This window comes from Haemaphysalis longicornis, unplaced genomic scaffold (genome assembly GCF_048455015.1).
Source record: "Haemaphysalis longicornis isolate Haplotype H1 unplaced genomic scaffold, Haemaphysalis longicornis Haplotype H1 scaffold_4, whole genome shotgun sequence".
Classification (NCBI taxonomy): Eukaryota; Metazoa; Arthropoda; class Arachnida; order Ixodida; family Ixodidae; genus Haemaphysalis; species Haemaphysalis longicornis.
In genome coordinates this window covers 36,762,036-36,785,797 of record NW_027526361.1, presented here as the reverse complement: position 1 = coordinate 36,785,797, position 23,762 = coordinate 36,762,036, and the positions used below count along the sequence as shown (strand labels likewise).

The 23,762-nt window shown below is 46.5% G+C and overlaps 1 protein-coding gene across 1 annotated transcript in view; it reads left to right on the top strand.

The window, feature by feature from the left end:
* The window catches only part of LOC144178506 (kin of IRRE-like protein 2), a 166,288-nt gene that overhangs the window by 79,958 nt on the left and 62,568 nt on the right, over window positions 1-23,762 (top strand). Inside the window, exon 2 of the mRNA XM_077706421.1 lies at window positions 5,556-5,645. Within this exon, the coding sequence (XP_077562547.1) occupies window positions 5,639-5,645 (7 nt within the window). The 5' untranslated portion in view covers window positions 5,556-5,638. The remainder of the gene's footprint in view (window positions 1-5,555; window positions 5,646-23,762) is intronic.

Genomic DNA, 23,762 nt, shown 5'->3' with positions numbered 1-23,762 from the left:
CAAATGGAATTTTAAATTTTGTGTGTCTAAGTACTGCGCGCCCGCACTCGATTGTGCGAACATTTTAAGTCTTCTTACCGCTGTCCTGTGAGCTTTTCTGGTCACCGTCAAACGGTCATATACAGCTTTTCGCCAAACTATTCCATGTACTTTTCAGGATAAATTAAATAAAGTTAAGAACTGCGGGCATTGATCACCTACATATGGTCTGCCCGGGCTGACCTTAGTTTCTTTGGAAATTCATAATTGAACGAGAAGATCGTCAGGGGTATCCCGCTCTATAATAACGTTATCCGTTCCATCTTCTTAAGGAGAGCAATGGAAACTCTTCAATGCCATGCTTTGGGCCAAAATCGATGAGGGAGGGGTTCACCCATCACCGGTGTTTTATATTTGTGTACCTTGCGGACGAATTGGCTGCTTATTATGAGCCGTTAACTCCGCTTTCGACTTCTCCTGGCTAGATGTCGCCGTTGGTTGGGGGTCGGTGGAGATTGGCTATAGAGGCCAATTTATCCGCTTCCCATTGGATATGTAAGGATTGTGGAGGGGATTTTGAGTACAGACAAGAGGGATTTAAACAAGGTTACCGCCATCTTTTAAGAATCCCTGTGCTCCTGTTTTTGACACTCTTGTACACGTGCCTCTCTCTGGCATTCGCATCTCGTACTCTAATCGATATATTAAAAGAGCTTTCATCGCTTGTGTCGGGTATTTGTATATCGTTCGCTAGTACGGCCAGATAATTAAAGCTGACTGGCCCGATAAAACTAGATAATAATAATGCTTTATTATAACCAAATACAAAATACACATGCGAGCCTAGCCACAGGAGGCTTGTGGGGCAGTTCCCGGCAGCTGACAACGCTCATACATAAAAGTTTGCCGTGATGGATACAATTCACTTCTCGACGAGATTAGTCATACAAATCAAACAGTACAAACTTCATTTGTTTACGACTGCTTAACGAAAAGACTTCATCCGGTAAAGTGTTTAGAAGCGAGGGGACATAGTGAATGCGAAGGCGTTCGCCATATCTAGTGCGCACCCAAGGTACATTAAAGCGGAACCGCGGGAGAAGTTCGCGTACAGTAACATAGGCCGAGCAAAACTCCTTAGACCAAACGTAATTAAGCGCAACAGTCTGCTGGAAAAGGTGCGAAAAATTGGGCATACGGGAAAAGCGGAAAATGCTCACCCTCCTATCATACTGCACCCCATAAAGAACAGACTTCAGTATAGATTTGAGAAGGCCGCCATTCTTGTTTTTCCAAAACGATGAACAAAAACAAAAGAAACATAGCTTCAACTATACCGTGGATGCTTCCTGGGAAACAAAAAGCACTATCTCACCAAAGCAAGATCCGGCTACCCTGGCACAGTATTTAGCCGAAGCCTGCCATTGATTTACGCAAGCGGCCTTAGTCCTGTAGTGGACACAAATAAGGTTATAATGACCGAATGACGACAGCCTTCTGTTTCGCATTAAGAGTAGGATGACGTACCGAATGTGGCGATCTTGAATAAGGCCTTTTTGAGGATGATAAAAAAGAGAGCAGGAATACGGAGAAATTCGTCTCACACCCAACGAGTGAATAAAATTAAAAGTAAAAATAAAATAAAATAGAAATTAAAAAATAAAATTAAACTCGCACAGTATACGTATGTGCCCATTCGTACGACTAACAGATTCCGAGTATCCGACTTGACGTTGAGAACCCCTCAAGCTCGTTATAACGCTTCTCAAAAACCTTGGGACGATATTCTACGAGTAAAATTAAATTTGCATCCTGGGGACTGTTTTAGGAAGCGAGTATGACGAAGAAATAGTTTTTCAATATTTCAGCATTGTTCTGCGAGGGATGTTCTGTGGGAAACAAAATAGGCTGCGCCCGGTACAGCAAAGGTACAGTTCTGGGATATGTTAGTAAGATTTATGTTTTGTCTTCGTTTTGACTTTACAGTGTCCAGGCAATAGGAGGCCTTTATTTAGTTGACGCGTAACAGGGCAAACGTATATAATCTTACGGGCAACGTAAAACTTTTGCAAGAATAGAAGGACTCGTTCATTTTCCTTACAATACACAAATTATAAAGTGGTTTTTGTTCGAAGGCGGCTGGTCTGTTTGCAAGAAAAGTTACGAAATAAAAAAAAAGCCATTTGGACCACGGAAGGTACTCAGTACTTGGAAAACGGTCGAGCCCCTCTATGGACATATAGGCCCAGTAGATTCAAGCCTGATATAGAGGTGAATGATTGTCGCTGAACGTCAAAAAATATACGGGATAAAAGTCAGACACGGAGCAAGAAAAATAAATTCGGGACGAGGTTGTTTTGTTTTCGAACCTCGAGGTTGAAAAATGACTTTGTTAACCTATAAGCTACGCCCAGGAAATCGAATGCGGGATGAAATTGCCCTTCACCCGAAATGTGGCTCCAAATGTTTTCTGTTGGACCTTTCGAATTCCCCCATTTTTTTTATTTGTGTTCGCTTCGCTAGGAAGGGTTACATAAAACAGAAAAAACCACTGCAATGTTTTCACGAAGCTCTCCAGACATGCTTGCGTTTTTTTCTTAGTGACCAGCTTGGAGTGGTTCCAATATAAACCCTTTTCTTCGTCGTAGTTCCTGGTGCACACAGTTTACTTATCAGTGCCTTTTTTACCGTATTCGCACCTTCAATGTTCTTTTTACTTTGATTAGCGCCCTGTTTTCAGTGACATTTATTTCGGTGTCCTGAAAGCTAGCCTTAGTCAATAAACTACTGTGGTGAGGACGAAAAATCCCGGGCCATCTCCACTAACGTGAAAGCTACGGAGGGGCGAAGCATGCAGTGTATAAGTGTATTCGTGGCGCCTTGGTGTTTTTGCCCACAGGGATGAAACCGTTGGGGGGCAGAGGTATACAACTTTGCTGTAAGTCTGGTGTCTTTGGAGCACAAAGCGTTCTGGCGCGAGGCGTTGGAAAAAGAGTTTCCCGGCGGGTTGCTCTTTTAGTACGCTGTTTTCCCACGGAAATGAAACTTTCTTGCACGAGGCGTTCGAAAACACGGAAATAAAACTTTCTTGCACGAGGCGTTCGAAAACGGGTGTCCCAGTGTGTTATTTTTATACGCGTTACGTTGTGTGCGAGGCGGTGGAAAACGAGCGTACCGGTGTTTTGGTATCATGACTACATGATGCTACGGCGACATGAGACGACGACGACGACATTAGACGCCGACAGCCCAAGCCCCAAAGCGGCTTCGCCCCTAAAATAAAGTGCTCAGATAGCGATTCGCTCAATTGCAGTCATTGAGGTACATACAAGGGGAACCATTGCGGTTAGTCAGATTATGGTGTTTTATTTGATTCGCAAGCGCAGGTGCCCCGTTTGTGAAATCGGCGAGATTACGTCGGACGGTTCTGAGCTGAGAGAGGGAAGCGACCGCCGGGGGAGCAGAAGCGGGGGAGGCGGAAAAAAACGTTCCGCTCAAGGTCGAAACGAACGCTCCCCAAATAAAACCCAAAAAAATTTGCCGCGTATCTGCTCCTTTCATTGCAAGTGTCGAAGAAAGACGATAGTCGACTGGGGCCTCTGGCAAGCAAATGCATCCCTTCTCTTTGCGCTCACCTCTCATACTGTTCCTCTCCAGTCTCGTTCATTCCAAGATACCACGCTACAGGTTTGCTGAAGACAATTTAAATTTACCGCGTTGCACTGCTCCAAGTCGGGTGTCTCGACGTTAGCGCTGCCGTACGGCGGAGACGGTCGTGAATAGAGGCACCCGACTACAACGTTTATAGAACCACGTTTCCACGAGCGTTCCAAGCGGAACGCGAAACCCATTTAGTGGAACCTTTCATTGCTGTCGCCATTTGATTTTTTTGAATTCCGCCAGGTAGCGCGGGCAACAGCAGGCGAGGGTTCTTGTAGTTGATGTAGCATTTTTCTTGCTATCGCAAAAAGGAGGCATCCGTAATTTTTTTTAAATAAAGAAACACTGCAAATATCACTCATGCATTGATCTGCTGCATTATATTTGCGTAATGTCTTGTTCTTGTTCAACAATGTTGACAAGTACAAACAGTAACACCCGACTTAGACGTATAGATTTGGCTATGAGTGTATAAGACTATTGCGCATCACCTATGATGCTTTGGCCGGCTGGCTGAATCGAGTGACAGACAGACAGACAGACAGACAGACAGACAGCCCGAAATTTTCCCATTCAGGTAGCCCAACAAAGACTATCGTCTTTAAAAGCGCAGCTACGTGGCTCCAATTTTCTTTCTTGAGAGAAGTCCATGTGGATCATAGAAGACGGCAGATTCAAGGATAGGTTACCGTTGGTAGGGTACCCACCGCAGCCAGCGCCGGACGCGAGCTGAACAATACCGCCAAAAGCCTTTTGTCAGGAGTGCTCATGAGTCTTGCGCACAACCTTAGTTCACAAAGTTAAACGTCACTATATTTTTTTCAATCATCGTCCTTCCAAGCGCAGCACGTCTTCTCTCTTTCCCCTCTATGTGCTTTCCCTTCCCGATACACAAGCGTCCGCTGTGTCTCAACGGATTTTGGTGCACGGGTGCGTCTCGGTGCTTGAGTCGTTGTCTAGAGCTTTATATTAACAGTTTCTGCACGAGTGTGGGCAAAGTAAGTACAGTCAAAACTCGATTTAACGAAGTTTAAGGGAGTTGAAAATTATTTCGTTAAATCGAGAACTTCGGTCAATCGAGTAGGCGTCTCGTGGTCAGTTAATTCGGTGCATTCGATTATACTGCAGCGGCATCCATCAAGATTATTCGGAGTCGTATTTGCGAAACGTAAATGCACCGAAAATAAAATTTCGGCTGGCGCATATAAAAAGAGTCCACGAAATTTGTTACCTGAAGAAAAACGACCCCCGGGGGACTACAAATTTATTTCCCACCAAATAAGTCGGTGATGTTCGCTTGCGTGCGCCTTGAATCAACGGCCGCACGGATTTCTCATGAGTTTGTAGCGCGTCCAGACTCCAGTGCGTCTTCCATATCCTCGTGCGCTCCGGCAAACATCCTCAGCATATCAAATGCACCTACCACTAGACCTGGTGTCGACCTTTTTTTTTTAACATTCATTTAAAGTTGTAAACAGAGCCAGGACCATCTATGACGTGCGAGCGAAACTTTTTTAACCCCTGGCGACATCTGGTGAATTCAATTAAAAATTCCAACCACCGTTTTGCGCTGCGCAGTTCCGTAAAAGCGGGACGAAGGTGCTCCGCCATGTTATCTTTGGCACACCATGAATCAATTTTGAGACGTTCTCTACAAGATAGACCAAAAATTAACACTTCTTGAGCTGGCTTTTTTGAGAAAAGGGGCATTAAACCGGAACAGATCATGGTATTGGTTTAGTTATTTCGAGTTAGTCAAAGCATTGGGCTCTATCGGCGTCGGAGGGGGGATCGGCATATCTTCGTTAATTGGGGACTTTCGCAACACCGAGTTACGCTAAATCGAGTTTTGACTCTACCTGTCATACAGCGGAACTGTGAGTAACAGCACTGCTTGTCTTTCTTTTGTTTTTCAGGAGATGCATAATGGCTCCCGCTGTTCTACCCCGCTGCGTGCACTGACTACTTGAAGGACACTAACCGACTTCCCTGGAAGGACATGAAAAGTGAGTCCCAAATGTCGATGATTTTCCATTTCTATTCTTCAGGCGTGCCGATAGAATCACTATCTTGCAACGTGTCGTGATGCTCACATCTTCGCTTAAACACTAGCTCTGATTTAATTGGGACACAAAAACAAGGGTGTTCACCCCGTTCACCTTTACAGTTAAGAATAAGCACAATCATTAAAGTTGGAATCTGGCTCAGTCAAAGATAATCCAGAATTGAAAATTCGAGGGGACTGTAGGTGGGACCAGAAGGAAAAAGTAGAGAGAGAGAGAGAGAGAGAGAGAGAGAGAGAGAGAGAGAGAGAGAGAGAGAGAGAGAGAGAGAGAGAGAGAGAGAGAGAGAGAGAGAGAGAGAGAGAGAGAGAGAGAGAGAGAGAGAGAGAGAGAGAGAGAGAGCAAATGTTTATTGCAAAGGAGAAGAGGTCGGCTTGAGAAAGCGATCTTGGGCCTGCTACATCCCACTGGGGGAAGGGTACTGAGGATAAAAAGAGAAAGGAATGAATATGAAAGGTATGCATAGGAAATGACAATGAAATCGACAAATGGACAATGTACAAGCAGTAAAACCAATAAACGTCGCACATACAACGGGGTGCTGAATCAGATGATTACAGTCCACTTTTCAGCATTTGATTCTTGTCCATAAAAAAAAAAACACACTGATACATTATTTCGCAGTCTTAAATTTTGTCGCAACCTAGAGCCGAGAATCCAGAGAGGAGTCACTAAAAAATATAAGCAGGGCTTTAACGGCTAGGCTTTGTTTCCTGTTGTCAGCCCACATGCCCAGAATCTTTTGTTCGGAGAGAGGGCGAGTGTACAAGCGTAGTAATGCTGCCTCCAGGTTCTTTCGCTCACTAGAGTACCACAGAAGGGCGGACCCGATTGTCCAAGTTGTGCGTAGGACTAGGGCACCATCCGATAGGAATAGGTAGAGGTACATGGGAGGGGCTTTCGTCCTGGAGCGAACATAGACTGGCGGTGGTGATGATGATGATTATTATGATGATGATGATGTTAGCGGTCTGGTGATGATGATGATAGTTGGGGTCTGAAGGGGGCGTCTGGCGTAAGCGAGAGGAGACAGGGAGGGGTCGCTTTCTCCGAAGGCGTGAATAACTAAGTTCTTCCCGTCTTTTCTCCTGTTCGTGTTTGCGCTTAGCGTTTTATCTACAAAGCACGTGTGGTGTCCACTCAGATATTAGTGTTGGGATAGTTTTTTGTTTGAAGAAAACAAATATACCAAATTTGGCTGGTAGAGAAGGGTACGCGCACATGACCAGCGAAAAACTTCCATTTGCGGTTCCCACTACGTCAGCCACGCGGTAAAGTACAGCATCAATCGCAATCGTGTGCGCTGTTGAAGATCGCATAAAACTTCCCCGGCGCGATATAGAGGAGCTCACCAAAAGTAAGGTACTTCAAAAGTATTTCTCTATTGCACCGTTTTGCCGCAAGGCATCCAAAGAATAGAAAAGGCTCAGACATAAAAGCTGGCATATAGGTGTAAAGAAGCAGAAAAAAAACAGGAAATAGGGGGGAAGAGATGAACTACAGAATACCGTAGCTGGGTGGAGTGCGCTTGCTTTTGCAGTGTTTGAAATGCGCCCATTTGGAACAATACAGTCGAGATGAAGGCACGGCCGTAAAAGAACCCGTGATATTGAAAGTCCTACTTCTTCGATGGTGGTCTGGAGGCACGTGATATTGACAAATGAAGCAATGTGACTGGCGGCATCGTTTGTCTCTGGCCAGCGAGAAAGCAGACAAAACAGGGTCGTGAGAAAGCGTTGCGTTCTGCTGCCTCCTCTCCGAAGAATCAGTGCTGGAAGCTCAGTGAGCTATCCTTACGAGGTGCACTTCCAGTTACAAAGAGGTGAAGAAAAAAAAAATAAAAAAAGTATTCAATCGCAAGTTCAGTCAACCTATGCAGGGAAACAAATGCAGCGAATCGAACCTACGATTTTGACGGCATGTTCAGCAGTATGATTGAATGTAACGCGCCGGATGTAGTCACTTTTCCTCACGGTGTTTTATATGCGTGAGCTTGCACACCATAACATAAGAGGACCATAGCAAAAAAATTACGTTAGGTACCTATTAATTTTCACCAGGTGGTACATTCATGATGAGAACAACGCTTGGAGAATTTTTTCGGCGTCCGTGAGGTGGATGTCAGTCCTTCTACACGTTCCACACACACCTTTTACGCGCGGCCACAAATTATTGAAGATGCATGAAATAATTATGACAGATTAGCACTGCAATAAAGGAATACAGGAATGAAAAATAAACGTGAAATGGAGCTTGAAGAATAGTCGTCGTAGCAATAATTTCATTGAAGAAAGCGAAAAACCGTGGTCTAAGCAAATATAAGACTGAAATGATCTGGAATTGAGCCGAAAAGTAGTAGCTGTAGCGATGCTTGCCTTTCAGAAAAGGAGGCACCAAGGTCTAATTTGGGTTAGTAGGTGATGATTGGAAAATGGTGAATGAGGGCAAATACAAGCAGGGAAGTTCGAGTTACAGAGTTATTTCTTGATGGGCACTGTGAAGTTTGTATTGTTTTATTGCCTTGTGAGTGCAACCTGGATCTGACAGCATAGATATAAGCGTGCTATAAAGAGGGGTACAGTTTCAGGAGCAGTTTATGAAACGTATTATCAAGGAAGCTCATAGGTCTGGCCTGTTATATATAAGAGATTATTGTTTTAACTACAACCGTTTTTTTAAACGTAGACATTCTACCTGTGGATAGGTCTCCCCGAAAATGGCAGTCCGTAGTCTCAAACGACGAAAGGCGTGTGGTCGCATGGGCGCTGCTTAGACTAAGGAGAAAGTACATAGTTGTGGCCTCCAGTGCGAGTAGGAAGGATGTAGTATTAAATTTATTCCTCGTGGTCCGAGCACACGGAGGGGTGGAGAGCATGAACAAATTTTCTTCGATAAAGGTTATATTTCAACCTGCCCTCCATTCTTTGAAAGTGGACAAATGGTCTGTGGAATCCTGGCGGAATGTCATGAGCCTTGATAACATTCTTTGAACTGCTTCTTGCACGTTTTCGTGAGATGCTTGAAAAACTACCGGTGCTGTTAGCAGATATCGTCTGTTATCGAGTCACAGTTAAGGCTATTATGCACTTATTATCGTTCTTGCAAGATCATTAGACTTCTTTCGTTTAATGAAACTGCCCTACACTCGTAATGACGGTCCGAAACGCGATATCTTGTGCCAGAAACGCCCTTTCTATGAAGAAATGAGGTTTGGTCGCATTTTGCGCTAGTTGCACCTCTGCATAGTTGAATAAACGACTAAAATTTTATTATACCGTCCACGGCAACCAAGTGCTGGTTACTGGCTTGATATACTTCCCTGATATCAGTTAACCGACGAAAATTAGTGACGACACCGGGAACGATGTTTACCACAACTGCTTTATTTTGAGCGTTCCCGCTGCTCAAGTGATCCCTCTTAATTGCCACCTCACGGATATACAATCGGGGCAGTACAGTCCTCTGCGTGGATACTTTAGCCCCGAAAGCTGAGAGCACGGACCCAGCCACGTCACGCGAGGCCGCGTCCGCAGCAGACGTCGTCGGCACGGCACGAAAGGTTTGCCCGCCTAAGTGCTCTTCGTCTAGAACGGAGGCAAGGAATGGAAGAGGGTCTGAAATGGGCGCCCTTCATTCAAAATGGAGCTGGCGTGCAGAGAGCCGGCGGCCCACTCCAGAAGTGTTGCTTCATTGAAATGCGAGCCGGTGGCTCGAGTTGAGGACTCGAGTTCAATTAGGCACCGTTTCGCGGGAACCGCCTGTGAATCGCGGAAGCGGTACGACTTTACTGGCAGCGCAGACTGTTGCTGGCCAGAATTTAAATATATATTTATGTAGGGAGACAGGACATACACGTGTAAGCTTCAAGAAGTCTTAGCTCGCCCTTCGCGGTGGCTGGAGGAGCTATCTGACGGCCTCCGCTACGTGCTTTGAGCTGAGAGTTGGGTAGAGAACCGTAATTGCCTGCTTCGCTACCGCTCTTTATTTTAGTGCTGTGCCAATTGATTTGTTGCCTATTTGAAGTTTTGACTTTTTATTCGCGTGCGCACACTCATATTGATCCCGATGGGCTTGACTTGGCTTCTGTGCTTGTAAAAATTCTCAGTAAAAGCGGGAAAAACTTGAAAATTGGCTGTAATGTTTTACGAGAAACTGTGAAGGACGACATAGCCAGCTAAGCGCTATCAATATTCCTTATGTTCTTTCGGTTTACGATATATGCTGATGCAGCGTTGGAAGGACAGGAGGAAACAGAGGAAGAGAAAAGTGAGGGCGGATTGTCAAAAAAATTATCACGCGAAAACTCCCGACATACGCAAATGTTGCACGTGGATTCAGTAATAATTTAATTTATTTATTTTAATTGTTTACAATACTGCCAGTCACCACTGAGACCCCAGCAGGTGGGTACAATGTACAGATATAAGGAACACTTATCAAGCCAAAGATTAAGCTATGCGTAAAAGAAATGAGCGACAGCAACTTTGCACTTTGCAGAAAAGCAATTTACATAATATTTACACCTCGCACTCATACATGTTATTTTTCATGATAAATATAATTGATTGATTGATTGATTGATTGTAGGGTTTAACGCGCCGACGCAACGCAGGCGATGAGGCGCGCCGTAGTGGAGGGCTCCGGATTAATTTTGACCACCTGGGGATCTTTAACGTGCGCCGAAATCTCGTACACACGGGCGTTTTTGCTTTTCGCCTCCATCAGAAAAGCGACCGCCGCGGCCGGGAATCGAACCCGCGACCTCGTGCTCAGCAGCGCAACGCCTTAGCCACTGAGCCACCGCGGCGGGTATGATAAATTAATAAAATGAATAAAAATTTAAACATTCTGTACTGCATACACAATTACACACGCAAAGTACAAGTACGTGATGGTTATCGTGATGACATAATAGGACTGGCACTTAAGACAAGCTAGGCGATCTTTTCAAGCTAGGCGAACTTTTGATTCGAAAGCAGGTAGCGACCTAGCGTTAGGGGTGAGATGGTCGAGCATATTCCATTCATGGATGGCAACCGGAAAAAAAGGAGCATCTAAACGCATCATTATTACATTTATACTCTACTAGAGTGTTTGTATGTTTGTGCCTGGTATTTCGCGCTTGTGAGTAAGAACTGCATTTTGAAATTAAACATTCTCCCGACATACGCAAATGTCGGGATAATGTAAACTCGGAGCTCGCCGTGTACGACCGTCACTAACACGCTGGAAATTTCGCGTTAACCCGGAGAGGTCAACAAATGCTGGTTGACATCACTTTCGTATGCAACCAGCGACTATAATTAAGGTCCCTGACATGAACCCCGAAACATTCGTAGGCTTAACACATTACGACTAAACAAAAATCCTCGGAAAGATTTTTTTTTTGTTTTCGTTTCCCTACCTGATCAGAAAATTTTTCTTGGTTTTGATTCAGGTATATGGTACGCGGTCGCGTTCAATAGGCTTTTGTTCATTTTGTGTCAAAATATAACCGGTGTAACAGTCCTCATTACCAGGTGCTATACAGTATGCCTCGCTTACTTCACGACTCCACCGATATCAATCACGTGCCAAAACAGCCGTGTCGTTAAGATGCGCAGAACAGGTGCTCCAAGCACAGCATGAACCGTCAAATTCCTGCGGGTGGCAGGCGTTTCCATGCAAACACATGCATTCTAAGCGTGTTGTTATGCACGTCCATATTCATGCACTGCGTTCTTCGTCCAGAAGCACAACGTGCTAGCTAACCCAACCAAGCACCGGAAAACGTTCCCTGCCGTCGTAATGTGTTAAGCCGACGAGCGTTTCAGAGTTCATGTCAGGGACGTTAATTATAGTCGCTGGATGTATACGAAAGTGATGTCAGCCGGCATTTGTCGACCTCTCCGGGACAACGCGAAATTTCCAGGGTGTTAGTGACTGTCGTACGCGACGAGCTCCGAGAGCATTCCTCATTTAAAATGGATCGGGCTGTGTCCCGACTTATTAGTGAACAGTCTCCACAATGGCGTTTACGGGACAAATGGCATCCGTGCTTGCGGGCGTGCCGAAACTCGTATTGTGTTGATTGTTTACCCTTCGCAGCGTTGGTTAGCTATGAAATTGTGTTGTATACAACATTACACGAAAGTTGGTCTGGAGAAGTTATCAGTTATGCGCGCGCGGATCTTGAGAAGATGGACTTCTTAACATCTATAATTTGAATTTCAATCATGGAATGTCTTTAGCAGCGCCTAAACCGTAATCAATGTTTTGTTTTTAAATTTATAATTGCATACGTACAAGGAGGCTCAAGCCACCCTGATTAGGGTGTCATTATCCGAAAAGCAGTCAGCACGCGCCTGCGCAATAGCGTGCGTGACGTCAGCGGCGGAGCGTTGGCGCGCGGGCCCATGAGGTTTGGAGCGTAGACGTGCCGCGTCCATTCCTCGTGTCCGGGCTTTGACAGAAGCGGCAGAAAACAAAGCGTGTGATCTCCAGAGCTGCATCTCAAAGAAGCATGATTATTTATTGATCAATCTCGCATTTGTGTGTGCGAGCGTGTGCGCGCAGTGGGAAGTGGATGTTTATTTAGATGCAGCAAGTAAGGTCATGTCGTCCGATAAGTGCTCCGATATACGCTCAATCAGCACATCGAGAATTAATGCAGCGAATACTAAGCCGATGAATGTTCCGCGTTTGGCCGTTGCTTTCCTCTTATGTCTTTTACTCCAAACCTCGGAAAATAAACTCCGACCTTGTCACAAAAAGTAGCAGTCAGTCCTCAGGGACACAAATCGTAAGCAGCCTCGAGAAATCGCGTCGTCACTTCTTGACAAGCATTCGGTGATGGACGCAGCCCACGACCGTGCGGTCGGCCGACCGAGCGAAGCAGATATTGCCGCTTACAAGCTGCCGAAATACAACCAACAGTTCTACACGAATGTTTCGCTTTACATAGGTCGCAATGACGTGGATCCTGTAATGGGTTCCTTGTGCTTTGATGAGACTGTTAAGCTAACCATACGGATGATAATAGATAGCAGGGTGTCCCAATGCAAGCCGCATCCCGTATTCGAGTGTGTCAATTCATTTCCATGCAGACATTCGCGCGCTCAAAGCCAATCTTGATGCTCTTTAAATGCAAAGTAACTCCAGCTCCCAATAGCTTTGAGCTTCTGAGTGAAGGCGGTATTATTTTCGTATATGACCCTGTTAAAATGGAATGCTGGAAGGAAATTTTATTATGAAGATGAAGCTACATATAAATGATCACTACTGCACTGACTACTGCACTACTGCACAAAAATAACAACATGCATGCGCATGCGGCTTAACAGAAAACTGTCACGTACTAACGTCACACTGGCAATTTCATTAAAATGTAATCATTTACACGAACATCCAGAGATAGCACAGTGTACGTGCTGACATTAGTTTTGCTTCTAACTTCGATTTTAGCTTCCAACATCACGGGAGAGTTGTAAACGTGATTTCATCCATCAGTCGCCTTAGCGATCGCGCAGCTGAAGAAAACTTTGCTGTCCATGCCAATCCCCCTTAGCAGCAGAGCGATACTATTTCACGGCTGGAGAAGAGCAGCTTGGAATGATGCGGCCGAAATACATACACTCAGGGCCTAAGAATAAGCGAGCCGAGACCATGACAGCCGCAAATAGTCACTGATATTAAACCTCCTTGGCTTTTGTAGCAGATGCAAAAGTACTGGAAAAATATTGTTTGAAAGAATGTCATGCAACCAACTTATATACTTATATACTTATATGCAACCAACTTATATACTTATATACAACCAACCTGAAAGCCGCTCAGTGTTCGTTCGTTAAAAAAGGAAGTTCGCAATAAGTATAATAATGCGACGTTCCGTTTTTAACGAAGTGAGGCGGCACAATCACACAGAACGACCGTCGGGCAAGGGCAATAAACATTCACTTACTTTGGATTTTGACGACCATGCTACATTCGGTATGATTATGCTGTCTTTTACGGTCGACGACGCGAGCGCGTTATTATGGGATCGCTACAAGCTTTCTTGAGTACGACGGAACCAAGCCTTCAAGGAAAGAGCAGAGCAATACACACGCTAGTTCTGTTGTCCAGCGTGTTACCTAGCAGGGGTTTATCCAGAATTTCATTTTTTTTTTTTGGGGGGGGGGTTGTCGAAATACTCTTTTGGGGGTGTTGGGACGGCGGGAGCGGGGGGGAGGGGGTGTATAAATCCCTGTTGCCCTGCGTGGGTGTTGTCCTGCCTTCTTCTTGTGTACGCGTCTTCAAGGCTGGGTTCTGTCGTTTTCCAAAGTATGTATACCAACACGCCCATCACCAGGCCCTTCTACGGTATTCTCTCAATTGAGAGTAGGCTGCTGAGCTTAATCGTCTGTTCGGATGTTTGGGCGCGTGAGCACGCGCTTTTAGGCATTGCTCGAACGCTTTAATTCAAAATTTAGTGGAACTACGCTCACTGGCTTTGGCGCTTTGACGAGAGTATTTTGTCGTGTCGATCGCGCAGCACGCTTGAAACAGTATCTGACACCGCTTCCGCTGCTGGGTGCCCCGCCCTCAAGCACTATCGTACACCAATTAGCCAAGACTCGGCGGAGAAGCCTCTCCACTCAGCTTGATGGATAGCGCTCTCACGGGAATGCGTGGGTGGCATTCGGTTCGGACGAGTAGCGTCAGATACAAACAGCCTCTCCGGCTGGATGGAGAACTCCTGTTCCGGCACTCGTGGCCGCGCTCGAAGAAGCTGCGAGGGAACGCTGAGAGGCCCATTCGTACAATGTGTCGGCACCATACCTTATCCGTCTTCTTTTCCTGGCGAAGGCAGATAGCCCTAATTGACGTCTGTTACCGCGCTCTGTTTGTCATGACTATGCCGAGCCGCTTTTGTTAAGCCTAAGAAGCTCTTCTAGCAGACAACCGGCCCCCATGTTTACGGCACATGTTTTCCGCCTCCTGTGCGGCATTGGGCATGTGTCGCCAACTATAACGAACCTGGCTTGAAAGGGGTATATGGGCTTCTTGGTGGGCCTGGTACTATTTCACTCTAACGTAAAATTATGAAACTTTGGTTAGATTTGGAACCAGGTGTATAGTAGTACCTACCTGGTACTAGAGACTATTGAGGCTGCCACGCTTTAGGCTAAAGTAGAGTAAACACTCGCTACAACGAAGTCCTAACGACAGAAAATTCACTTCGTTATAAGCGGTATTTTGCTAAAAACGGGAATGATTTTTTCCCCCTGCACTGCAGGTACACCACCAGAGACTACGTGTAAAGCGAGAATTAGCACAAAGCTATTTCATTATCGCGAAGGTTTTAAATTAACTGTATTTGCGCCAGGTATTTGCTGCCACAGCTAATGTTTCAGTTGTTCTCACTAGCATGCCCAATTAACACCATTGCCAGTTCCCTGCCGAACCAGCATGAGCGTGTAGGGCCGGGCCCCATGCCAGCGTGCCGGTAGGGTTTGTCGAAAAACGTCGAATAGGTTGCCGAGGGCGTCTCGACAGCTGTCGCCGCAGCTGAATTACCGTACCACGTCGCTGCGATTCTTCGCGGATGTGTTTTTTAGCCGCTAACAGCTAGTAGCAGTTTCGTCTCTTTCTGCCAGCGAAATAGCCTACTTCATTTTTTTTGCCTGCATGAGCCGGGCCTCACAACGTCTCATTGAAATCGCATTTCCTGTGCCGTTTCAGTGTTTCCATTAGCTGCGGAATTCCGTGGCGCAAAAGGGGCACGTGCGTGAAAAATTGATACCCTCTAACGCAATTACTGGGTGGGCAGAAAAACAAGCAGGTAGAAAAAATTCGACAATACAGCATGTGCAAAGACGGAAAATAGGGAAAATATGGAAACACGAGGAAATAGGGAAACGAAAAGAGAGGAGAAGTTTGCTGGAACATTTTTGCCCTTGGGCTCCCCCAGAAGCGACACAAATGAACGCCGAAAGGGGTAACGGCGAGCATGAGAGTATATAGAACGCGTGGTCACATTTAGGAGCCGCTTTCGCGTGTTCCCGTTATTTGGAGCCTAATTGAAGGCCCGCAATACTGGCTCCGAGCAACAGCACGGGCCGCAAAAAGAGCCATGCAGCAAACATTCTTTCTGGGTCACCTTTAATGGGCGGAAATGCTTTCCAGTCAGCAGCCGCCACTGCCGCGAACCTAATTCCAACGCGCGAATCTGCCTCGGGAACCCCTTGTTTGGCCTTTGCGCTCTACCGTCTCTTTCCTCTTTTTGTTCCCGTTGTTTTGCCGGCGTTATAGGACTCATTATCTCATTACTATCCCAGAACAGGAGAGCCGAGCCGCGAGAATGCCGTGTCCGTAGGCAATCTGCCCCAACAGCGGGTCCGGACACGACTTCCGTCATGGCTGAAACAATAAAACGGCGGTAGCGCTCCCAGTGTGCGCTGGCAAGCGAAAGAATCCAAATCAACGCGTTCTGCGCCGCGGAGGTGGGCCTTCGCGTGAGCCGTACTCTTCGCCGCGGACGCTCTTTCGAAAGCGGGAGCTACTAATTGCGATAATTCAGTTGCTCTGATTCTCCATGATTAAGGATAGGAAAGTTTCCTGTCGATCACACAAAGCTGGTAATCGAATAACCACCGTACGGTTATTCGATGATGATTCTCTGAGGACAGTGTCCTGCGCGGTACGTCTATAGATGTCGTCCCGTGTCGTATCTTCTTTGGGCAACTATTCATAGAATATATTTACACAGTAAGAAAGGAGAAAGCGGTAAAAAATAGCGAAAATGGCGAACGATTTAACTCCCTACATTTACATAAAAATGCAGATTTGGCGGAAGTAACGCATTTAATCGTTATAATATCAAAAATGGAGAAGATAATTGTTCGGAGAGAATTCTGAAAAACAAAAATATCAGAAAAATTAAAATAGAAAAATTGGTGAAGCTTGCGCTCAGTCGCGCAAGGCTTGAACCACAGCGAAGATGGAGGACTTCTTTCTATGTAAGCACTGAAGGACACACCATATCCCGCATTGTATTGGCTTGAAAATTTGTATTTACATGTTCCGTAGTCGCTTTTCACTGTGTTGGTAGTAGTCATCGTCATATCCATCTATATCGTCGTCTTTCTCTTGCATGATTGGAGGGCCAGGATCGTCTTGTCCGCAGGCTTTCACTTTTCACCCAAGTGGAACACGTCAGCACGCGCTAGAACAGGCGGCAACTGGCTTCGCGAACTGGGCGTCTGTAGCGCAAGCTATCTTGTGCTCCTCCCTTCAGACTTGCACGCTCGTGAACTGTTTTCTTGGCATTTTATGCGAACGCCCCGCGCAAGCCTGGACGACCCCGGGTGCTCCTCGTAAAACGTGTGCATACGTGCGCGGTAAAGGGCGGGAGTAACTATGACAGAGAACTTTCTGATGACGCTGCACGCATTACACAAGCTCCGCTGTTAATAGAGCAACCAATACTGGTGCTTGGCGTTACTGTCCACCATTCTGGACAATGGTGGCCTTGTGCCCCGTGCAGCCGGCCTTTCTGTTATTTACAATACGAAAGCTTAACGATTAGGGCCCAGATTAACAAAACTGTCTGCACGTAAGACGTAGTATGAGCAGTTTTTTAGTACCCCGCGCCTTGGATACCACCGCTCTCTTTTTGCGGCGAACCAACCGCGCACAAACGCCGAAACCTCACAAACCTTTACGGGTGAAAACCTTTACGGGCGAAAAACTCTGAAAATCTAGGGACCCTGATCTATCAGGCGGACATCCGTCACCCAAACGTCGGTGCTATCACATTCGGGTGGGGAGGGAGCGCGGCGCGCTGCTGGAGGGAATATCTAGTGGTCCCGCTATCTGTGACGTTAATTGTTTCGTGCTGCGAAACGCGAAGCGGCCATTCAGACAAAACTCGAACTTGCTTAATTTTAAAGAACAATCTTTTGCTAACTCACGCAGCTCCATCCCAGCCAGGAAAGACGTCCTTAAAAAACTCCAAAACTCCAAAACTTCAAACATTTTTGAAGCATAATGGTCTGCTACAAGGTCGAGAACAGCTTTACTTATTTTATTTTGAACCAAACGTAGGGCAAAGTAAATTTTCACAAAAAAACGTTACCGAAGGCAAATCGAGTTTAATGTTCTCACAAGGGCCAACAGTGCAAGGATAGGGCAGACCTAGCACACATGCTGTCCACAGGCGTCAACGTTAGGTCGCAAAACCGCTAGTGTAGAGCAATGGCAGACCGTATTTCTCAGCTCCGACCCAACGGATAAATCTGGGCCATTTAGCTGGCCGAAGACGCTGCCAGAGCCCAAATGCTCTTGGCCGATGTCTATGGGATAACTAACTGTAAGGCAATACATCTCTCTCTGTCTCTCTCTCTCTCTCTCCGTCTGATCGCCTGATGCTTGATTTTCGCACAAAATATCGGTTAACGTCCTGCGGAGGTTACACGAGCTTATATGCTATAAAGTTCTGTTTATATTGTATAACTGGACAGTGCGCTGTAGAAGAACCAGTTCTGGCATATTCTCACTGTATACTACTATTTTTATACGATTGTATTCAACGTTTGATGATATCTCCAGGTTCAGAATATTGCGCGCGCATTCTATGGCATTTTTATGGCACGTAGAGAGTCACAGTATTGCTACAAGGCAGACGGGGCGAAGACACCACAACATCGACTTAACAATGCAGACAACGACGCCACCGCTACAAACTCAAGCAACAGCGAAGAGATTCTCCAGATATGTACATTTATTTACTTACTTATGCATTTCTATTTATTACATGAACTTGATGATGTTTTGCAATTTACAAACATTATTCCCAATATTCTTCATTTCTCAGACGACACTTTGAAGGCTCCACGTCAAGGGACAAACTTCTTTCAACCATATTTTATGGTTAAGAGTTAAACCTTTCTTTTCCTTCACTGATCCCCCTCCTTCGTGAAAGACGAGGCAAATAATGTTTATTCCGCAAGAGAACAGAACAAAGGACGATTTTCCCGCAAACCGCGGGCAAAAGTTCGCCGTGAGCCGCGTTTATGCTTTATCGTCCGCAGAAAAGTTGGCCCCGAATAGCCGTCGAGCTATTAGCTCTCGCAAACTGCCCGCTTCTCTTTCTTGTTATGCAAAACGGGATTACGGGGTCCTGGCAGCGCATGCGCGGTGGGCGGCCGGAATAGGAACGCGTCGCGCTCCTTACGTCCCAGCCATCAACCTAACGACACGTCGGAGGCCTCCCCGATGTCTTCGCCGGCCGTTCTATCTTGCATCGGGGTTTTCTACGGGCGAGGTCATTACAATGCCGCCGCCGTGTCCCCGAGTTTAGGGCTGAGATGGGAGAATACCCGGACGGGCGATTTCCTGCATGACTAAAATATGGACGGCGCTGCTCTCCAAGGGACGCTTTAAGCACGCATAAAACAAAGAGGAAAAAAGAGTGCGAAAACTGCATGTTCCACGAGAGAGTGAAGCGGAGCTCAAGCTAAATCCTGTATTTTTCTGTAATGTAAATAAATGTTGTGGAAATTGTGACGAAACACCGCACATACTATCCTTTATACTGTCGAGAACGGCTTGAGACAAAAAATAAAAGGCATGGTGGAGAAAGAGGCCGTTTAGCAGAAACCGCACAACACGAAAAGCAACGAAAACAACAGTTCATATTACGGGCAGGATGGCACAAATTTTTTGCGTCCCCCCCCCCCCCCCCCCAAAAAAAAAAAAGAAAAAAAAAAGAAATGAGACCACGAGCAACGTAAGCAATAGAACAATAATTAAGTAAACGATGTTTATATCAGCCTGCGTTAACCGGTCTGTACCTTAGCCGTGGTGGAGTTTAGAACAAGGAGGGGAAAAGGCAGCGCCGGAAAAACAAACTACAGATCAAACAATACAAGCAAAATGGAGTCGTGGAACACACATACGCCGACACAAATTGTGTTTCGTGTAATGTTCGCTTAAGAGACCAGTCACTGGGCTGGAGTTAAAGTGGTTGCTGGTGGGGAAAAAGAAAAAAAAAAGGTGCTCCGGTTAAGTGAGCACGTCTTAGGCTCCGAAGAAGCTAATGCAGGAGTCAGGTTTTTCGGGCAATCGAGTTAAGTGCGCGCTCGAGCAGGAACGTCTCGTATCGATACTTTAGCCTGAAATAGGAAAGTAAGCTCGTATTTGTGCAGCACGGCGAAAGTGACGTATACAACGCAGTAAAAAGTCGCGACAACTGTTTTAAAGCGAAAGCTTTCTCAGTGGAACCGATGGCGTTCTCTCAAAAAAACGTATGCATTTCCCCGTAGCCCGGTTGGTCGACCGGAAAGCTCTGATAAGATTTCTGGACACACGGCGCGTGCGTAAAACCAGGCTTCACGTGTGTCAAAACGGTAACTTGAAAATTGCGAAATAGGAACGGTTCTAGATAAGGCAATCCATGCATCGATAATGAAGAAGTACAATAGTGCACCTTTGTCTCATATACCGCGTGTCGATATAAATTTACATAGTTCATAGATGCGTTTACTTACCGCGTAAAATATCGTCGTGTGGGTACACTCTTCATTTGCGTTTGGGTCTTTGAAGGCTCGATCATCGATTGGACGCACTTTTATCTTTCGCGCTTGCCTCAACTTTTTTTGGGGAGGGATGGTAGAATTTATTATAGCACACCACCAAAACGTTTGGATTCATTACAGCTTGTTCGTGCTTGTTCCCATCTGCAACAGACGCGAGTTAGGAAAGTAAACGGGCAAAACAAGAACACGTCGACAAACGTGAACAGCGATTGTAAACATTTTGCCCCTTCCGAACGAGTGAATACTCCGATAGCAATGGTTCACTATATTTTTTTCTTACGCTTGTAGAAAACGCTTGCGTCCGCGTAAAGTTTGAGCATATTGGAACACTTTGGTGGTTGTTTATGCTGCTCTGCTGTGACCTCGGGATATACATATACATGTCGAAAGCCGTTTATAGCTAAAGCAAGCATTTCACCATGGAAGCCCCGAAGCCATTTGTGAGGGGCGGAGGATGGGGTCCTCGAGTCTTGTCCTGGATGTGTGTTTACTTTTCTAGAGAACAGAAAACAGAACATGCAATCACCCAAACGTGGTACGACCTACAACAACTGTCGCTGGAGTGACGTACAGCTAAGCTGGATATGATGCAGTGATAAGCCTGGGAAACAAATGTTTTTTTGAATTCGCACGGGTTCCCCTGCTTCGTGCAGCTTTCACTCACGGTACGGTGACGAGACAGCTAAACATAATCTTATTACTTGGAAATGACTCCGTGCTGTCATGTCCTGCAACCTTGCTTTAAAATAATTAAGAACGCAACTAGTTTCGCCCTCCTGCGTCCTACCTCGTGCGCACGGTCTGCTGAGCAAGTTTCAAATCCGGTACCTTGGCTATAATTACAAGTAGCTCGAGGGCATCCCCTCTCGGCGCAGCGAATTCTCATTCCCAGTTTCCTCAACATGCAGTCGCCAACTCGTAAAGAGCCGGACCACTCGGGCTAGCGAGACCTGACAAGCGGGGTAAGAAAAGCATAATCCTTTTCCTAAACTCGTTTATACGCTCTCTGCCCACACCGCGCTCCTTTATTTCCCAAGAATCCCAAAATCGAGGTTTCCCGTATACATAACAGGAGCGACCCGGAGCGCACTGTGCTCGCCCGAACGAGTCGCCTCCAGGCTTTTCCCGCTTCTCAAGTCCTGCGGATGGAGCTTGTTGCGTTTCCATCCACACGCCCAACCGAAAGTAACGTAAATGAAAAGACGGGAAATGGAAGGAGAAGGGGGAGGAAAGAGGTCGTATAACTTGTTTCTAGCAACGTCCGTCATCGTCGTGCAGAGCCTCCTTCCTACCTACGCTGTCGTCCTCGGCGAGTCTTATATTGAGAGCGAGCTGGCGGGCGGGCGGGCACGGGCATGGAGCTCGGGCGGCGACCTTTATCACCGCCAATGCAGCATTCCCGTGCGCAAAGGCGGCCCGAGTGCAGCGCATTCATGAAATATGAAGGGCTCTCTGGCGCAGAAAGTGAAGAATGCCCTTTCGGGGGCACCCAGCTGAGCGGCGGTTCTCGGCCGTCTCGCCGCCGCTACGCTGCCGAGCAGATGGTTTTGTTAAGGAGGGTCGACGCCGCCTGAAAGCGTGCCTCCACCTCTTCCTCTTGCGTCTACGCAGCCGTCGCTCTCGAGAGGTTTTTAAGCCCCGCTACCCGGCCGCCCCGCCGGCTTCACTCACGAGGACAGCGGGGTAAACTTTTTTCGAGCTTCGCTGACGAATGTCGCGTTTCGGGAAGGGGTCGGAGGACGGAGAGGGGGGAGGGGGGTATGTTCTGAATTCGCTTATTCCCTGCATTATCCACTGCTGGCGGCTTTCTCCCGCCCTGTTGTAATCCTTCGGGACAATGTTTCCGAGCACTCGCCGGGCCCTCACGTTGAGTTCCTCCTCACGTTGAGCTTTCTTTTTATTCTCGTTTTTGTTTTATTTTGCACTCTGATCAACACACGTGCTTGACGGGACTAGCATCGGACACATCACTTGCAATTGAGTTGCACACTCCCGATTGACAATCGCGTTTGCTTTCTTCCTTCTTTCTGCCCGGTTACGGTCGTCAATAACGTTATTTTTATTCTTTTTTTTTTTCTTCGCATAAACGTTAGCCTTCACCTTTCCGCAGCCGCTCTGCGTCTCCCTGTCATGTAGATGTCGCCGGAACACTGAGCAACTGCGGTCCATGCCTTTCGTGTCTCCACAGTGATCGGCAACGTATTTTTCAAGTTCCTTTTTTTTTTTTTCCCGCCTCACTGAGGGTCCGTCACTTAAACGTCGCACGCACGCAGTCTGTCAAAACCGTCTAAGCGTCTCTCTAGTAACTTGTCATATGTTTACATCATCGAATCTCGCACTCGAAAAGGAACCAAAGATTCAGCTGTATTTGTAGTTTTTCGTGGGTTTCCAACGAGCGCCTCCTTTGTGCAGACTCCTCGTTTTATGCAGACTTCCAGAAAAGGGTGGGGAAGGGGGGGGGGGGGGGGGGGTTTGCTGGCATTTCGAACGATCTGAGCTTTTTCGGAAAGAGCTTTCTTGGGGATTCTTGTCGTCGTATGGACCTGCCGGGGGCGCGTGTTTGATTTAGGCCTGACACTACTCTCCGCTGCTCCTTTTGTGCCCCGATCAGAAGCCGTGCATGAATAGAGCGGTTCAATTGCTGTCTGAGTGTTCTTTTAATCCCGCGCGCTGTAGTCAAAACTGGCGGCGTTGAATGGGGTTCCTTTTCTTCGGTGGTGCGCCCCGCGTGGGGTCTTCGAAGCTGCGTTTTGTTGAACGTTTTAAAGGAAGCCTTTTGTGAAAGGCATCAACCCGACCCGATCGTGTCGAGCATGTTTGTGGGGCTTCTTTTTGTAGCGCGGTCCCTCGGCGTGCTCAAAACAGCGGGCATAAAGTTGAACGTGCGTTGCACACGAACTCGGGGGTGTTTTCTCGGGCTTTTTAAGGGTGCGTTGCTTTGTATGCGTACGGAATGTAATCCTTGTTGTTGCGGAACGGCACGCGCTTTGTGTTGGTCCTGCAAGGCATGCGTTTACAAAAGGAAAAATTGACCGTGGCGTTGCGTGTTTGCGCATGCTCTGTATGGAGATTGTAGCTTGATATACTTCTACTGCAAGATTGCTGTAAACCAAACTCGGATATTTCGGGTACCGAGGTAATTGTGTGGTTGTACCCAACGTCTCGTCGATAAATTTTAAAGCCTCCAACATTTCCCAATGTAAGATGTCAGGGATGAATTGCTGCGTTTGTGATGCATGGCGTGGTCAAGGTTTGAGGGAAATAACTTCGTTTTTGGACTGGAGGATGATATAGTACGTTTCCATGCAGGGAATTTATCAAAAAAGCTATAAACAGTTTCTATCAAATGTGAAGGGGCTGCCTTCTAACGCTGAAGTTGAAATCGCCTCAGCATAGGGGTTCCTCAACTTTTATTCGGCGAACATCTTCTCTAGCTAATAGATTGTGTTGTCGTCGGATGAAGGTACAATGCGAAGAAAACGAAACCGAAGGGTTTAGTCCG